The sequence below is a fragment of the Rhinatrema bivittatum genome, chromosome 2 (genome assembly GCF_901001135.1).
Source record: "Rhinatrema bivittatum chromosome 2, aRhiBiv1.1, whole genome shotgun sequence".
NCBI lineage: Eukaryota > Metazoa > Chordata > Amphibia > Gymnophiona > Rhinatrematidae > Rhinatrema > Rhinatrema bivittatum.
Window position 1 is genome coordinate 493,512,174 of NC_042616.1, and position 16,449 is coordinate 493,528,622.

Here is a 16,449-nt window from a genome sequence, read left to right on the forward strand (position 1 = left end):
GATGCAGTAAGATTAACGCGCCCAAAATACGCAGCCAAACAAATACGTAGCCGATAGCACCTATCGCGTGTAAAGTGAATGTAGATGAGGCTATTAGCTATTACCCCTACAATGCAGAAAATCGCTGGGTGTCCAAAGCACACTGTTTAACGTGGCAAATTTAACTCCTGCCCCGGAGGTGGCGTAAAATCAATCTGCAAGTCCAAGGGTTCATGAGAAATTAAAAAATTCAATCCTCTGTGGTCCTCCTACATAGTATCATTGTGACACTTAAATTTACTGCTTGTGGCATTGAAAAATAAATGTATATTGGCTTGATTTAAAAAAAAAAAAAAATTCTTCTGGATGCACAATTTAGATGCCCGTAGCAAGGAGCGCTTAGCTATGGGCGTCTTTAGCAAACTCAGCAAAATCCGTCAGAAGAAGCGGGATAAAAACGGACGCTCGGATTGAGCGCCCGTTGCAATTGTGGGTGCTTGTTGCATTTGAGTGCTAGGGACGCACAGTTCTCCCCAGGATGTCCTTTTTTACGCAGCCCCTCATTTAAATACTGCACCGGGTGCCCCGGGGATGTGGCTGCGTGTGCGTGTTGGAACTGTTTACCCTGAGGCAAGGGGCAGCCACGTGGCTTAGATTCGGGTGTTGTGTGTGTGTGAGAGAGTTCACACTTGGCCCTGACCCTGCTCATCTCATCCCCCTCCACATTTCCACTTCTTTTTTGTCTACAAAATAAGCTGTGTGCATATATATATATATATGTAGCCAAGGTGGGTGAATGTAAGGATGGCAGCAGCAGGTAAACTACTAATTAAATATTTCCCGTCCCCTGGAGCTTGCAGCACACCTGAGCTTGTGGAAGGGTTGGATTTGCTTTTCCTCCCGGGGGTAAATAACTGTTCTAATTTCAGAAGAGCACACAGTTTTACCGCTGGTTGAAGTAATTAAGTAATAGAAGTACAGTAATTAATGTAATATGTCATGTACATAGTGATGAATGAAAACAGCAATTTAGCTACGGAAGACCAGATTTGTGTTGCCACACCTGAATTGTAATGGGCAGGCAAGGGTTTACGTAGAATATAGAGAACGTAGCATGAAATAAAACCAAGAATCTCTCTAACTGTCCCTCTGATCCTGCCAGTAATTCATGATAGGTTCTGCTTTTCCTAAATGTGTTATATCTTAGGTGCCGGACTTGCATAGTCTTCCTCCTCAGAAAGGTACCTTAAGGGTGTAATAACATGCCTGGTGAAACAAGATACAGCCTTTAAAAAATAGTGTGTGTGTGTGTGTGCGCCCCTCTATATCCACATAGACATTTCTATATTCTGAACCAGTTTTAAGAAACATAAAGAAAAATGGTGTGCATACAACTTTTCTTTACTGCGTTCAGGACTGTGTTCATTCTTATTTCCCAATGCTGATTCTTCATGACTCTTTTAAATTAGAGAATTCCACTAAAGTAAAAGTAAGATTTCTAATTAATGCAAGCTCATTCTTACTTTTTGTTGGGCTCAGTGCTGATAACAAAGTGCAAAAACCAGACCTGGGAAATGTCAGTATATGGAAATAGTGTAGAAGCTCTCGAGTGGGCCTGCTTTTGGTAGACAATGGCCATGAAAACATCTGTTGGATCTGCCATTACTGGCTCAGTTTTGAAGGTAATGAAAGCTATGATTTGTGGACCGTAGAAGTCTCATGTCCACTTCATTAAATACCCCATACGTTGGAGAGGCTTGGGACCAAGTCACTGCACAGTATTGCATTGGCCTGTAAGTTAGCCAGATAAGTTAGCCAATGCAATAGCTAACTTAGCTAACAGGCTGTCTTTTGAATATGGACCTCTAGGTTGTTAATCACAATTTTAGCCTGCATGGTAAAAAACATTTTTTTGCCTGACCTGTTTGTGGGCCTTATTCAAAAAGAACATTTGCCCATTGGGAAAATACCTTTACTGAATAAGGCTCTTGATCACGGCTGGTATTTACATATTTTATTTACCTAGCACTGGATAACTTTTGTGCTAGACTTGTAATTTTTTTAGAAAACGGAGAGAATACAATTTTCTTTAGAATGAGAGTAAAAAGTTCTATTGGAATGCAGAAATGCTTTGTTCAAGATGCCAGTGTGTGATCTCTTAAGACAGAATGAAAAAAGAATTCCCATTGGTCAACAAGTGTTATTACACTAAGGTTGCTGAAGGATACATTTCCAATTTGTCAGAGTTAAAAATCTGACCAGAAGAAGGTTATTGTTTGTAAATAATTGACTAGAAGATGAGTCTGCAGCATGTTCTCTTTCATCCCAAAGGGTAATATTCCACTGAACTTTGAGATTGCCTTCATTGTATTCTACAACAAATCACATAAAAGTCAGAGCCACCAGCTATATTCAGTGAACGCAGATGCAATTCATTTTCTGTACACACTACTGTTTTGTTTTTAACTTAAGCGATGCTGCTGTTGGGATCTTTCCGAAATACAGTATTTCATGTAACCAGAAGGGTGACATTAGGGAGGTGGAAGACACATCCACGCAATTGAGCAAAGCCACATTACGCCTCAGCAGGGCAGTCGTATAGTTCCATGGTAAAATGGACAGGCTGAGCCCATCCTGGTTTTAACAACCCTCTGTATCGATGGGACTGTAGCTCTTGTTGTTGAAGAAAGAACTTCAAAGGCCACCAGTTCAGTGGGAGTAAAACCAGGAGCAGCTCAGGCTTTTTCCATTTTGTTATGGAGCTCTGTGGTCATCCTATACCAGGGGGTCCTCGAGAGCCGCAAGTGGTTCTGGTTTTCAGAGTCACCAAACCATGCACATTAATCCTTGCTTTCAGCCCGTGGGTGCTCAAGTGCATGTGCTTACAGGCTCATCTCGGAGGCCCTGAAAAGCCGAGCAGTCCATGGCTTCCCTTGCTGAGGGGGCCGTCCTCCGTTCCTAAGAGAAGCTGATCTAAGACGACGTGACCTCCTGACAAAGATTTAGTTGTTAATTATCAGGGAAGCTTCTTCTTGAGGAAGATGTGATACACAGAGTTAAGTGCCCATCCAACGCTGATTTTGTCAAAAAAAGAGGTTTCTTCAGTTTCTCAAGAACACATGCTAATAGTTCTCTTCTTTCTCAGCCTTCTTCGTTCATCCATGGCTTGGCAAATTCTCATTCTGGAGTTTTTTGTTTTGTTGATGTACACCCAGTCCCCTGTCCCCCCCACACACACTCCTCCCCTCCTGTCTGTCTCTTGTCTGTTATTTCTTTATGCTTCTAGCTGACTTTTTCGAAACTTCCTGCTGCAGACTTGCAGCAAAGTTCACTTTGACTTCAGGGAGGAGACAGACTTGTTTGCCTACAGTTGACCAAGAGTGTTTGTTAAAAAAAAAAAAAAAATTATACACCAGTCAGTCAGGTAAATACTTTTTTTTTGTTCCCTGCTTCAGGTCAGAAGCCCTACCCCTGCGCAAAATGCGAGGCCTACTTTTCTACCAAATCTAACTGTGAACGCCACCTCTTGCGCAAGCACGGAGTTGCCAACCTCTCCTTCAGAAGAAACGGTCTTATCCCCCAGTCTAAAGAAAGTGATGTTGGATCTCATGATAGCACAGGTAGCACTTTCAGTTTGTTCAGCATAACAGCCCCCAAACCCCTGCCCCACCTCCTTCCAAAACGTAACACCCACCCAAGCACACGAGAATAAAAGCCATTGTCTCATTTGCTGGTGATGGCAGGCAGGCAGAGTGCCTTTAAAACTAGATTCCCCAAGGCAGGCTGGCGGTACCAGTAATATGGACACTCCAGTGGCAAGTCACTTTCTGTAGACAGAATCCTGTGGTTGCTGACTTAAGGTTGTTTATAATTTACAGACTGTGCTTAGTTTTATAGTTAACAGTTGCTTTTTATTGGACATTTGGTTACCACATTAGCAGAAATAAACTTGAAATGATTCTTTCTGGCACCAAACTTGCGGGCAGGTAGCCAGCAGCCTGTTACCAGTCAATGTTCGCCCCTGAAAGAATATCCCAGGGCTTTGGACGTAAAAAAAAAAAGGCACTCATAAGCTGAAACCTAAGTGGCAGGCCGGTGACACTTAGCACTGTATGGTCCATTACCAATGTGCTGGGCACGCGCAGTCTCTCGCAGCCCCGTCTATCAACATGGTGACAGACATTTATTCAAAGGAGATTGGATTTTGTTTTCTGTCCCACTGTTACAATAAATGAAAGTTTGATAATGTACCTTCAGTGCAGATGAAAGGTTGTGGAGGAAAGCAACTGGAATCTGGATTCTTTCACTTCCAAAGTTGAATAATGAGATTCCTTCCTCTCTCTCTCTCAATTTCTTGCACCTGAGTACTTGTATACAGAAGGTGGTTGCATTAATGTGCCTCTGTCTGCTTTTCCTCGTCTTTTAATTTCCGTTAATAGCCACTTTGGCCCATGACAGAAATATCCGTTCTTTACCCTATGAGTAGGTTCTGCTCTGTTCCCATCCTCTGACAATACACACCTTTTTTTTTTTTTTATTCTGGTTGCTTTGCTTTCTTCCTTGGATGTAGTAGGGAGAAGTCTTCATGCTTTATGAATTTGTAGAAGGACAAGTTTCTGTTCTTCTGTCCTCTTCGTGCAGTGAGCAGAGTTAGTTATTCATGGTATTTTTAGCTCAGGGGAAGATAGATGTGCACAGTGTTTGTGTATTTAGTAAAAAAAAAAAAAAAAAAAAAGAGAGCCACAGGATGCTGAAGGGCTGCCACCTAGAGCAGAGCGGGTGAATTGCAGCCAGAAGTTTGCCAGTTTGTACCCATGGCTGGGAAACATGATAGTGCACTCCTTGTTTGTGACCCTTTGCCGGTTTTAAAGATGGCATATAATGCTTGTAGATTTTGGTTTCATTACCATGTTTAGCAAGAATGTTGTTCCTGCTAACCCTTTCAACAGGCTTTGCTACACTCGATAGATAATTTTGCAAACTTCAAAAAAAAAGTCCCAGTCTGATTCTAGGCAATGCTGCACCGCCTCCTCTTTCCAGATCTTTTCCCATTGTGCTCCCTGGTGAGAAGGTGTAGAGTCTGCAGTGAAAATATATATATATATATATATATATATATATATATATATATATATATATAAAACTCTGCTGTGTTATGGCTTCTGTCTTTTTTTATTCTGATCTGTGTCACATCTGCTGGTTCCACTTTAGGAAGAAGAATGCCTGAAAAATTGCCTGGGGGGGGAGGGGGGGGCGGTAAGCGAGAAGGTTACCCGAGTAACTTTTACCCAGACATTCAACGGCGCTTATCCAGATTTTATTTATTTATTTAAGGGTTTGTAATCCAAAGTTCTCGGCAGATTACGGGAAAAACGTTCATAATCAAAAGGCTCAGATAAAAATAAAATAAAGCAAAATAAAAAAATTTTTTAAATCATTAAAACCAACTGATAAAACACATTTGATAAACAAAAGTCATTTTAAAATGAGAGAGATTATATCAGACCTCTGCTTATGAGATGTCCTGTGCTAAATGCTTGTGAAAAATTTAAAGGGGTAGATTTTAAAAGATCGTGCGCGGGCATACATGTGCGTGAGCTACCCAGCGCGCTCACATGTACACCCAACGCGCAGGCGCGCGCAAGTTATAAAATCCGGGGTCGGCGCGCGCAAGGGGGTGCACAATTGTGCACGCCGAGCCGCACAGCCTTCCCCCGTTCCCTACCCCACCTTCCCTTCCCCTACCTCCCCCGCCCTTCCCTCCCCTACCTTTTCTTTTTTCTTTTTTTTTATATCCAAACTTACTTCAGCCCTGGGGCTGAAGAAAGTTGCGCACATCGGCCAACTGCCAGTGTGTGATCCCCGGCACAGCGGCAAATATTGCTGCTGTGCCGGAGCCTGACCCCGCCCCCGGACCGCCCCTTTTTGTAAGCCCCGGGACTTACACGCGTTGCCGGGCCCTTTTAAAATAGGCCCAGCAACGCGTGTAACCTTTTGAAAATCCGGCCCAAAGCTTTTAGCCATTTCCTAAAGGTGGAATAACAGAAAATTAGGCGGGTTTCATTGGGTAAGCTGTTCCAGAGGACTAGGCCTGCTACGTAGTGTTTTTTTTTTTCCCTTGTCTCATCTAGACGTGTCGTACGGATAAGTGTAACGCTGAATATAGGCAGGTAAAGTTATCCAGCTAACTTTACGACAGGTAGCAGACCATGACCACACATAAACCTGGCTGACTTTATCCGGACAGCGCTGATGTTCCTGGGATGGCCTCACCCCGGGAACACCTCCAACTCGCCCCTCTTCCCATATGAGTACATTTTAAGTGGGTAAATGGTTTGCCCAGTGGTTTGCCCAGTGGGAGGATATTTTTAACTTCGCCAGAGTTAGTCGGACAGATCTTTTGTGATTCTCTCTCTAGGCTTTCAGCTTTTCACTTAGAGACAGAGGACTCCAGGTGGGGAAGCACTGGAGCGAGGGAAAGCATCACTGTACTGGAAAATCCACATCTTTGTTCATCCTGAAACTTACAGCTGTCTCCCCTTAAATGCTGGGAGAGGCAGATGAACTGCCCCAAGTTTAATGATAATATTTTGGGGTTGCCTCATTATTGAGCACACCAGTTGGGGGTCTCGGAGATCTCCTTTTCCTGCCAGGGGGATAGGATGGGATAGGAGGAGGACAGCTGTTGGGCAAGAACCGGAGAAAAAGGAAGGGATACTTCATACAGTTCTAGTGGGAGACTGAATTTAGCCCTGCCCGTCAATCTGAAGAGCTAACTTGTTCTGTTGTCCCATTGCACTGCAGCACCATTGTTATCACTGCACAGAGCTATAGAGGAGTGTCCCTGCCATCAGGGTATTTTTACATCTTTTTCTCCCCATTTCTGGGCCAGAAATGTCATCTCTCTCTTGTTTTCCTGCTTCCTGCATTTTCTTCTTTGGATGCTTGCGTACTTTATGTACATTTAAATATATAAAGGTAAATTGATGTATAATACACAGAGTAGCTGCATTCCTAGACTAGGTTGTAAGTACCCAAGTGTGTGAGCGTGCGTGCGTGTGTGCTGTGTTCTAAATTATGCGTAAGAGCAGCACACTAACATAGAGTTCAGCTGCACAACCTCTGTGGCTAACAGTGGAGAGCACTATTACTGTCCTTTGTTAATATAAATTGAGCATAAGTTATGAGCCAGTCAGATGCATTCTTCATCATCATCATGTGCTTAAAAAGCCTTCTCGGAGAAATAAGTGTCTCACAAAGTTACTAGCAACACCATATACTGCAAAAGAGGAAAAGTGATGAAATCTTCCCTATTGTCTAACGCCACTGTACCCCACCGCCCCATCTCTCCCCACAATCAGCAATAATTAATAATAATCATCAATTTTGGATTTTTCCAAATAGTGCTCAAGGCTACTTTTGGAAAGGTGTTCAAGAAATGTGACCCAGTGAATAGTTACTATTCAGATGCCATAAAGCCCCTGCACTAAAAGCTTACAATTGAAATTGGGTACCGGAGGCAACAGCAGATAAAGTGGCTTGTCCAAGGTCGCAAGGAAGGTCACTGAGCGAAGTGGTTCTCAACCCATTGCTCTTGTCCACAAGACCCCCTTCTTCACAGTAGATAAAGCACAGCTTTGTGAGAGCCTCTTATCCAGCTGGAAGTACAGTTGGGTGCTTGTCAGGCTACTCATTCTTGCTTCACAGTTCTCGGATCAAGAGAATGAGCTTGAGATCTCTCTCTCTCTCCCCATCAGTGCCTTCTTGTGGAGTACCATCACCAAATTAGAAAAGATTTTCTGTTTTCTGCACTTTTCTGGCAATTGCAGTCTCAACTGTCCCAACAACCCCACTGGTAAACACATGTTACATATGTGGTAAGGAAGGGTAATTAATAATTGGGGGTCATTTGAGTAAAGGCAAGATTCAGTGTGTCAAGGAGAGGATCTGCTTAAGGTTAAGAGGGAATTAATTTATAAAAAGGCTGATCTAGGGCAGCTAATTGTACCCTGCTGTAAGGGCTAATGAAACTGTGCCTTTGTCTCCCCCCACAGACAGCCAGTCGGATCTGGAGGTGCCAGCAGCGGGAAGTGATGTTCTGGACCTGACCTTCTGTGAAAAAGACCAGTCGGAAGAGCCAGAGGTCCAGGAGAGCAGGTGCAGCCCCAAAGGGGAACAGAAGGTAACTTCATCGCAGCACAGAGAAGGCGACGCGGATGAGAAAATGGGGGAGGACAAGGAAGAGCCAGAGGATGATACAATCAGCAACCGAAGCCTTGATCTCAATTTTGCCAGCAAGCTGATGGACTTCAGACTGGCAGCCAGTGACCAGAATTCTACCAGTGCCTTTCAGAAAGAGAAGAAGAAGAATACTTGTGAGACGTGTGGGAAAAGCTTCAAACTTGCTGCGACTCTGGCCCGTCACAAAAAGGCCCATTTGTGTGAGAGTAAAGAGGAGGAGGAGGAGAAGAGCGGGGAGGAGGAAGGCAAACACGGACAGAAAGGGGTAAATGGGCCTACACAGGCCTTGAGTCCAGCTCAGGGAACTCAGGAGACAGGAGGCTCTGTGGACTTTACGGTGGCAGGGTCTCCAGGGGAACATGGAGTAGCAGGGAAGAATGAGGAAGGGGAAAACGTATCTGAGACAGAGAGTTCCGAAAGGAAAACTTCTGAAAAGAGTGAGGAGGACAAGGAACCAAAGACGAACGTGGCTAAGGGCTCCACAAAGGCAGACAAGAGGAAGAAAATATGCACCGTGTGCAACAAGCGGTTTTGGTCCCTACAAGACCTAACTCGGCACATGAGGTCCCACACAGGTAATGCACAAAAGAGGAACGGAATTAGCTACTGCGGTAGAACATGGTCCTTTACCACAGAAAAGTGGTTCGTACAGAAATTAACACCATCAGGATGTCTTAACTCTTGACCCTCCACGCAGTCGCACTTCACCAAACTACTCAGAAAAAAGTGAATTCGTAGGCCTGTGCCTTCGTGCTCGGAAGCCGTACCCTAGTCGGTCTCCTTCCTGGATGTGAGGGAGAACTGATCCAAGATCCAGGGAGAGGGAATGCAGGATTGCAAAAGTGCCTCCAGTGGTGCATCAGAGCCATCTTTTAATGTTAACACCTACTTCAACCCACTCCCCCCCCCCCCCATACCCTTTACACTCAGACCACCAGTTTGTCCCCGTGCAGGAGATATAAGGACCCTATTAAAGTTCGGTATCTTGCTTCTTGACTAAAGTAGGTAAGGGGGAATTTACCGCATTTAGCAGTGAAGACATGGCAGACTCTTTTATTTGGGCCCGCAGTAGTTGAGCCCGCAGTATTATGCTTGCTTTATAGTAATATCAGTAACTTCTGAGGTGGGGGGCGGGGGGCAGTAATCAGACCGCCCTCATTGCTACAAACTCCTGGGGGTACTTTTGACCCAGGGGGTTTGCTACGATTAGTACCCCTGAAAACGTTCCTGCAGCCACTCGCACCTGCGTTTTCTTCTTTTCTTTATGGCATACTTTTTCCGGCCAAAAACAACGTGTAGTTTGGAAATGCAGAACGTTTGCTGTCGCCTCCCTGGACCTAACTCTGCCTGTGAGAACGCCTCCGAACAATGCAGGTAAAAGTTAGGCGCACCACAGGACAATGCGCCTCATTGTAACCTGCATTCAGGGCCCATGTCACCCCCCCAGAAATGGTTTTGATTATTGCCCTCTGAAAGGGGTGCTCTTACAAGCACCCACATAACCTGCCTTGCCAAAGCACTTAACTTGCTTTGAAAATTCAAATAGCACAGACAAACTCACCTACAGAAAGTTATGCCTGCTCTTTGCAGGGCATAAGCTGCAAAGGGTCATTTATGTACATAATTTTTAACACCAGCAGCATGCGTGAAAATCCCAACGCTGCTGTCCCCTCAGAATGCTCGGCTTTTATATGCATAAACCCTGGGCAATTTTACAAGGAGCCTTTTAATCCTGTGTGCACACTTGAAATGACCTGCTTAGTTCTACAACCCACATATTTTCGCCAGAGGCATTCCCGGGGAAAACTTAGGAGGGGGGAGAAAAGCATTGCGTGCAAGAAGTCCATTACCTGCTATTAATTAAGTTGACTTAGAAAATAGCCACTGCTATTACTAGCAACAGTAACATGGAATAGACTTAGTTTTTGGGCACTTGCCAGGTTCTTGTGGCCTGGATTGGCCACTGTTGGAAGCAGGATGCCGGGCTCGATGGACCCTCGGTCTGACCCAGCATGGCATGTCAGAACCTCAGCATGCATGTTTCATTTTGGTTGGGGAAAAGTGTCCACAGAAAAGCATCTGTGGGTAAAAAGAGCAGTGCAAATCTCGGCGGGTACTTTCTGCAGGCAATTTTCAAAGTAAAAAAAATCCTTTTGCAGTTCCCCTTTTGAGAATTGGTGCAAAGACCACAAGGGAAAAATAAAAGTGCCCAGAGACTCTGCAGCAAATGTGGGCAGTTTGAATGCTTTTTTTCCCCCCCTGAATGTAAAGTCGTGTTGCTGGGGGGTGATCATGTGCAGCATGCTAGATTGCACCACACTGGAAATGCATCGCTTAGTTCTCTCTTCCTATTCCCTCTTTCAAACCTCGCTCCTGGCGAAGAGGCACAAATGGAATACAATCTTAACATCAGACGCCGAACTCTTAAAGGGTGAATATTATAACAACCCACATAGCTTATACATTGCTAAAACGCAATAGTTACATCAGTTTTCCAAGCGGATTTGTACGCTGTAAGGTGGGTGTAATTTTCAGAAGTGCGGGTAGTTGCCTAGAGAAAAAGTCCTTGCAGAATTATTACCTGTTTTTTTGTTTTGTTTTGTTTTGTTTTAAATGCAAAAACATGTCTTTTGCCTTTCCCCGATCTAGCCCTGTCTCTGACCACCCACCTACTTTTCCCACAGGTAAAAGTCTGTGTGTTGTTGACGCTGTACGTACTTCTTCGCACGCACAGGGTGGGCAATTTTCAAAATCCATTTGTATGGGTAAATGGCTGTTTCCCCAGGTAAAAGGGCCTGCTGGAAATTGGGTAAATGCTGTCTCACTGTGCCTGTAGCAGAGTGGAGGCATTCCCAGGGCGGGGGAATGCAAAGGTGCACATAATGGGGTAGATTTTCAAAAAGCGCGCCTTCGTGTACTTTTGTTGGCGCATCAGGCGCAAACAAAAGTACGCTGGATTTTAGTAGATACGCGCGTAGCCGCTAAAATCCTGGATCGGCGCGCGGCCCTATCTAGACCCCCCCTACCTTTGTCGGGGGATTTACGCCTCCCGGAGGGAGAAGTAAATCCCCGCGCGCCAGCGGGCCGCTAGCGTGCCGAGACGCGACCTGGGGGCGGTTCCGGAGGGCGCGGCCACGCCCCCGGACCGCCCCGGGCCGAAACCACGCCCCCAGGCCCGCCCCCGAAACGCCGCATCCCGCCCCCAAAACGCCACGCCGATCCGACACGCCCCCGACCCGCCCCCCTCGAAAAACCCCGGTAGGGCTATGGAACATAGGCCTACCGGCGCGCAAGGCCCTGCTCGCGTAAATCCGGGCGGATTTACGCGAGCAGGGCTTTTAAAATCCGCCCCAATTTGTGCGTTTTCAGAGCCACCCATGTCCTATTGAAAGGAAAAAAAGCATCCACAAGAAAAGCAGGTGCAGATTTCTGCGGGTTCATTTTTTACACACACACACACACCCCCCCCCCCCAAGGCGATTCCCAAAAGCAAAGTGAATGCATGCTCTCCCTGTCAGAACGGGTGCAAAGTCAACAGCTTAAAAAGTGCCCACAGACCTCCTTGCAAGCACCTGCTTAACTTTGAAAATTTCCTCCTGAAGCGCAGAGCCCAGGCAGCAACGGTGTACGTTACCCACGACCGCCTTGTCAGAGAGCCCCTTCCCTTTTCTGGAGGGTCCTTCAGGTTCTGTACGCAATCAGTCCGTAACCCGTCTGCTGACGCTTCCAACACAGCAGCCCCCGCAGAACTGTGCTGAGAGGGCAAGGTTCTTTCACCGTGGCCCAAGTGCCTTTCAAATGAAAATGATTTTAAGTCACTGCCCACCTAAATCATATCTGAAGTAAGGGAGTCTTTGTATTCACGTGTCAAGCCACAGAGCCATCAAGCTCCGATAATAACAGGAGAGACTTATAATATTCCCTCCGTCCAAACAGGATCTCACATTTAAATTCTTCGGAGACAGGTATAACCATACCTGTGCAATAATGGCTTCTACGGCCATTATTGCACAGGTATGGTTGGGTAGATTGAGGCACCGGGTGATAAAATGACTTGCCTGAAGTCACCCTGAGAGTCATAAACAGGATCTGAACCCCTGAGAGTCATAAACAGGATCTGAACCCATGAGTCTCAAGAGCTCTCTTGTCTCACAATTCTGTGTTCTAGCCATCAGAACAGCCCAACTTTTCTCTTGCGTGTAGTGATAGAGTTGTCTGCCCCTTTTTTTTTTTTTTTTTTGTAAGAAGGAAATGTAGCCTGACATTCATAATGAGTGTGTTTAGATACTCACCTCACCCCTATATTAATTGTCTCCTAGGTGAAAGACCATACAGGTGTCAGATCTGCGAACGAACCTTCACTCTGAAACACAGCTTGGTGCGCCATCAACGCATACACCAGAAGATCAGGGATGTGAAAAACCACAGGAGAGAGAGCGACAAGGACAGGTGTGAGGAGGACAGCGAAGACGACTCTATCCACAGCGGAACAAACCACATCTCCGAGAGCGAGAACGACCTGGCTCCCAGCCTAGGCAACAGTTTGTCTAGCCAAAATCAAAACTTGGTTGATGGCGCTGCAGAAGATCCCTCAGCTGGGGAGGAAAAAGCAACGCGAGCAAGCAATGCTTCCCGAAGCAAGGGCATACAGAGGCAAAGCGCCATGAGAGGGCAGGACTCTCACTGCAGCTTACAAAGCAAGGGACTCCCTGGCTTCAATCAAGACCTGCCAGAGATGCATGACAAATCCCCCATGAATTGCAATCTCACTGCCACAGACAGCATTGCACCTCAGCTACTGGAAGCTGAATGAATTGGGGAGCTGATCCCGACATCATCTCTACACAGACCAAGAGCCAGCAGGGCACGGTATCCAGGCCTCACTTGGAAAACCTTTCCCAGGAGCAGTGTGGCAGGCTAGATCCAGTGCCATAACCTTTCAGTGAAATAATGCAAGAAAAACAAGACTCTGAGCTGATTCTGAGTGCCTTACTACTTTATTAGGTCTTTTGGTATTACACAATTTTCAAAAATTGATTGAAAAAAAACTTTTTTAAATGAATTGTTTGGACAGGATCTTTTCATAAGCATTAGTTACCTTTGTATTTGGTGTGTGAGAGCTTATTCATGTATATTTGTGATAATGACTGCATTTGTTTTTGTTTTATTGAGCTGGAAACTGGAGGAAAACCTTGAACACAATAGCCAATAACTGGAAGGAGAGGATGTGAATTTTTATTTTTTTTTTTAATTCTGGAAAAAATACAGATGAGGCGTTCGTTTCTCAGTGATGGGTTTGCATGTTGGTCCAGTTCCAGGTGTTATGTAATTGATGAAGATATTAAAAAAAAAAAATGATTAAAGCCAAAACCAGGGGGAAAAGAATCTTCAACCTCATACATGTTTCTACTTGGACATTTCTGTGAATGGCGGTATTTTTATTTGAAGACATTCTTCCTGTCCATTGTGGACCGAGTGTACTGTAAGGAACCCCACAGTATCTTCACTGTATGGAAATTATGTTGTCACAGATAATAGGGGGATTACATGATTTTTTTTTGAGTGTATCAGATTCCTAGTCTGTGTTAATACTTTTAGCAAAAATGCAGGCAGTGGTTATTCTTGGAGAGTTAGAAGCGCTGCGTAGGGTCTCGGTGTCCCATGTTATGATTACAGCGCTCGCCAGTGTTGCAGCTCTTCTGCCATGCTTCACTGAACATGATTGTCCTCCAGCAACTGAAGTATCAAATACGGGTCGGAGAGCAAAGGGCAGGAAGAGCCCGATGGAGGGGTGGGGGGGGATCGTTCGGTCCGTGGCTGAGGAGAAAACACCTTGCTGCCCTCATGCCAAGATGAGAACGTCATGACAGAAAGGAAAGAATTTGAAGAAACGGGGAAAATGGCTGCGGGGACGTGTTAAGCTGTAAGTGAGAAATTCAGTCTTCCATTTTAAAAGAAAAGCATGCCCCACACACTTTCCCAGGACCTTGCCACCATCGAGATTTGAAGAATGCAATAACATACTACTGGTTCAAACAAGATGCAAAAACTTTCTTCCTGAGGTTTGGTGCTTGAAGATGAATAAATATTTATATATATATATATATGTATATATAATGTACTGTGTGTATATATATATATATACTGTACTGTATATATATATATATATATATATATATATGTGTGTGTGTATATATATATATATATATATATATATATATATATATACACAGTATTTTTTTTAACAAAAATGTGTCCTACTGTAGCAGTGCACGTGGGTTTGGGCTTGACCTTTTTTTGTCAAGCTCTCTAGGTGGTCGTATGGGAACATAGTATTGCTGGGATTCACTCTTGTGCCGACTGACCCTCTTTCTCTTTTCTTCCTCCCTTCTGTATATGTGGGTATATGTATGTATGTATCTATAGATATTATCCATAGATGCCTGTATGTCTTACGTTTCTGTAGCCCACCCTAAAATGGTGGGACCTGGGCATGTGATCTCAGATCACCTTCCATGATTTCCTGGAGACTGAAATCCAGCTGTCCGCAATTTAAAGGGAAGAAGAAAATTCCCAGAAAAGGTTAAATGAGTAAAGAAAATATATATATTCTTAAATCTAACTAAGAAAAGGGGTGAGGTATATGTGATTTAACTAAGGCTGTACGACCCAGTTTGTTAGAATGAAAAAAAAAATGTATCTAGGAAAGTGATAATCAGAACCAATGATTTTTTTAACTTAAGTTTTCAAATTAATAACAGTTCACACATCCCTACATTTTTTTTATTACATATATATATATATATTTTATTTTATTTTATTTTTTGTTGGTGTTTTATTTGCAGCTCTCCTCCCTGATCTGCGCAATAATGTGGGAGAGAAGCCATTACTAAACTTATATGCTGCAGATTTATGTAGCAAAATAATCAAAAAACCCCAGCAGCTTGCCGGGACATCTACTAGCAATAATCACTATTGATTTAAAGCTTTATTTAGCCTTTATCTATATCTTACATCCATAAAAGTTTTCCCAAGTTTTATTGACATTTTTAGTAGTGGAGTTGGACTGAGAAATGCATTTTTTTTTCTGCTCCCTTCCCCCCCAATATTAAACTGTGAAAATTATTATAATGTGTTTAAACTATGGGTGAATCATAGACTTAGTTTGCATGTTCAGCTAATTTGTCTCTATAAATTTTGGTTTGAGTCTGTTTTGTTTTTTTTTCCTCTCAGGGCTTTTACAGAATGGATCTTCTGAAAATCTTTTTTTTTTTTTCTCCTGAGTTGCAAATATTTTTCACTTGATGTACTTATAGCTGAGAAGTCAATCACTACATTAAGCACTTGACTGTGAAAGCGAGAAATAAAAAAAAAAAAAGTTATAGCTTTTTTGGGGCTCTATGACTAATATATATATATATAGATAGATACATATATATATATATATATATATACACACACACACACACACACACACACACACACACACACAGCCTAATCCCACGTTTCAGAAAGATTCAGAATTCTTTCCTCAAGAAGGAATTGAACCATTGTGATTTTAGCCCAAAAGGACACAAATGATTACCATGTAGAATTCATGTTTTTCTAAAGGGATCTTAAAACTGCTGCTATGAATTGTGTACAAGACTGGTTTATGCCACAAGAACAGATTCACTTTAATTGTTTTTTTTGGTACTTTTTATTCTGCTTTTTCGTTCAGTTGTACAGTTCTTCCAAATTCAAAATAAAAAGTAAGCTGTTCTGTATCAAACCATCCGAGCAATAAAATGTTATATTTAAAAAGGATTCTCGTTACGGGATGAACCTCCTGAGTGGTCATTTCTCATGTGCACATTTACCCTCCGGTAGAGTCGTTCGGCAGACAGTGCCATAATGTAAGACTAATACAGATGTATTTATTCTTCCCGGGCATCTATGTTACACATTGCTGTCATGTTGAGCGCATAAATCACTAGTGGTAAAAGTCAGTAATCTTCCTTTGGGTGTACTGAAAGGTACATCAGCCAAAGAACCAGAGAGCTGTCACAGCTTAGACTCCCCACGTAGAAATGTTGTGTAATTAACATAAGTTTGGATGTGGCCTTTTACTTCACTAGCATCACGTTGGCATATAATTCTTATTTCTTTCATGTCTAGCTCCTGAAAAAAAAAAGTGGCTGCCTTTATTCTGTGAAAGAATGGGAGCATTTTATTCAGGGATAGAAATAA

The 16,449-nt window shown here is 43.7% G+C and overlaps 1 protein-coding gene across 1 annotated transcript in view; it reads left to right on the forward strand.

Moving 5' to 3' along the window:
• The window catches only part of RREB1 (ras responsive element binding protein 1), a 267,242-nt gene extending 251,592 nt beyond the window's left edge, over positions 1-15,650 (forward strand). Inside the window, 3 exon segments of the mRNA XM_029590608.1 lie at positions 3,435-3,599; positions 8,034-8,795; positions 12,540-15,650. Of these exon segments, the coding sequence (XP_029446468.1) occupies positions 3,435-3,599; positions 8,034-8,795; positions 12,540-13,033 (1,421 nt within the window). The 3' untranslated portion in view covers positions 13,034-15,650.
• The last annotated feature ends 799 nt before the right edge of the window (positions 15,651-16,449 follow it).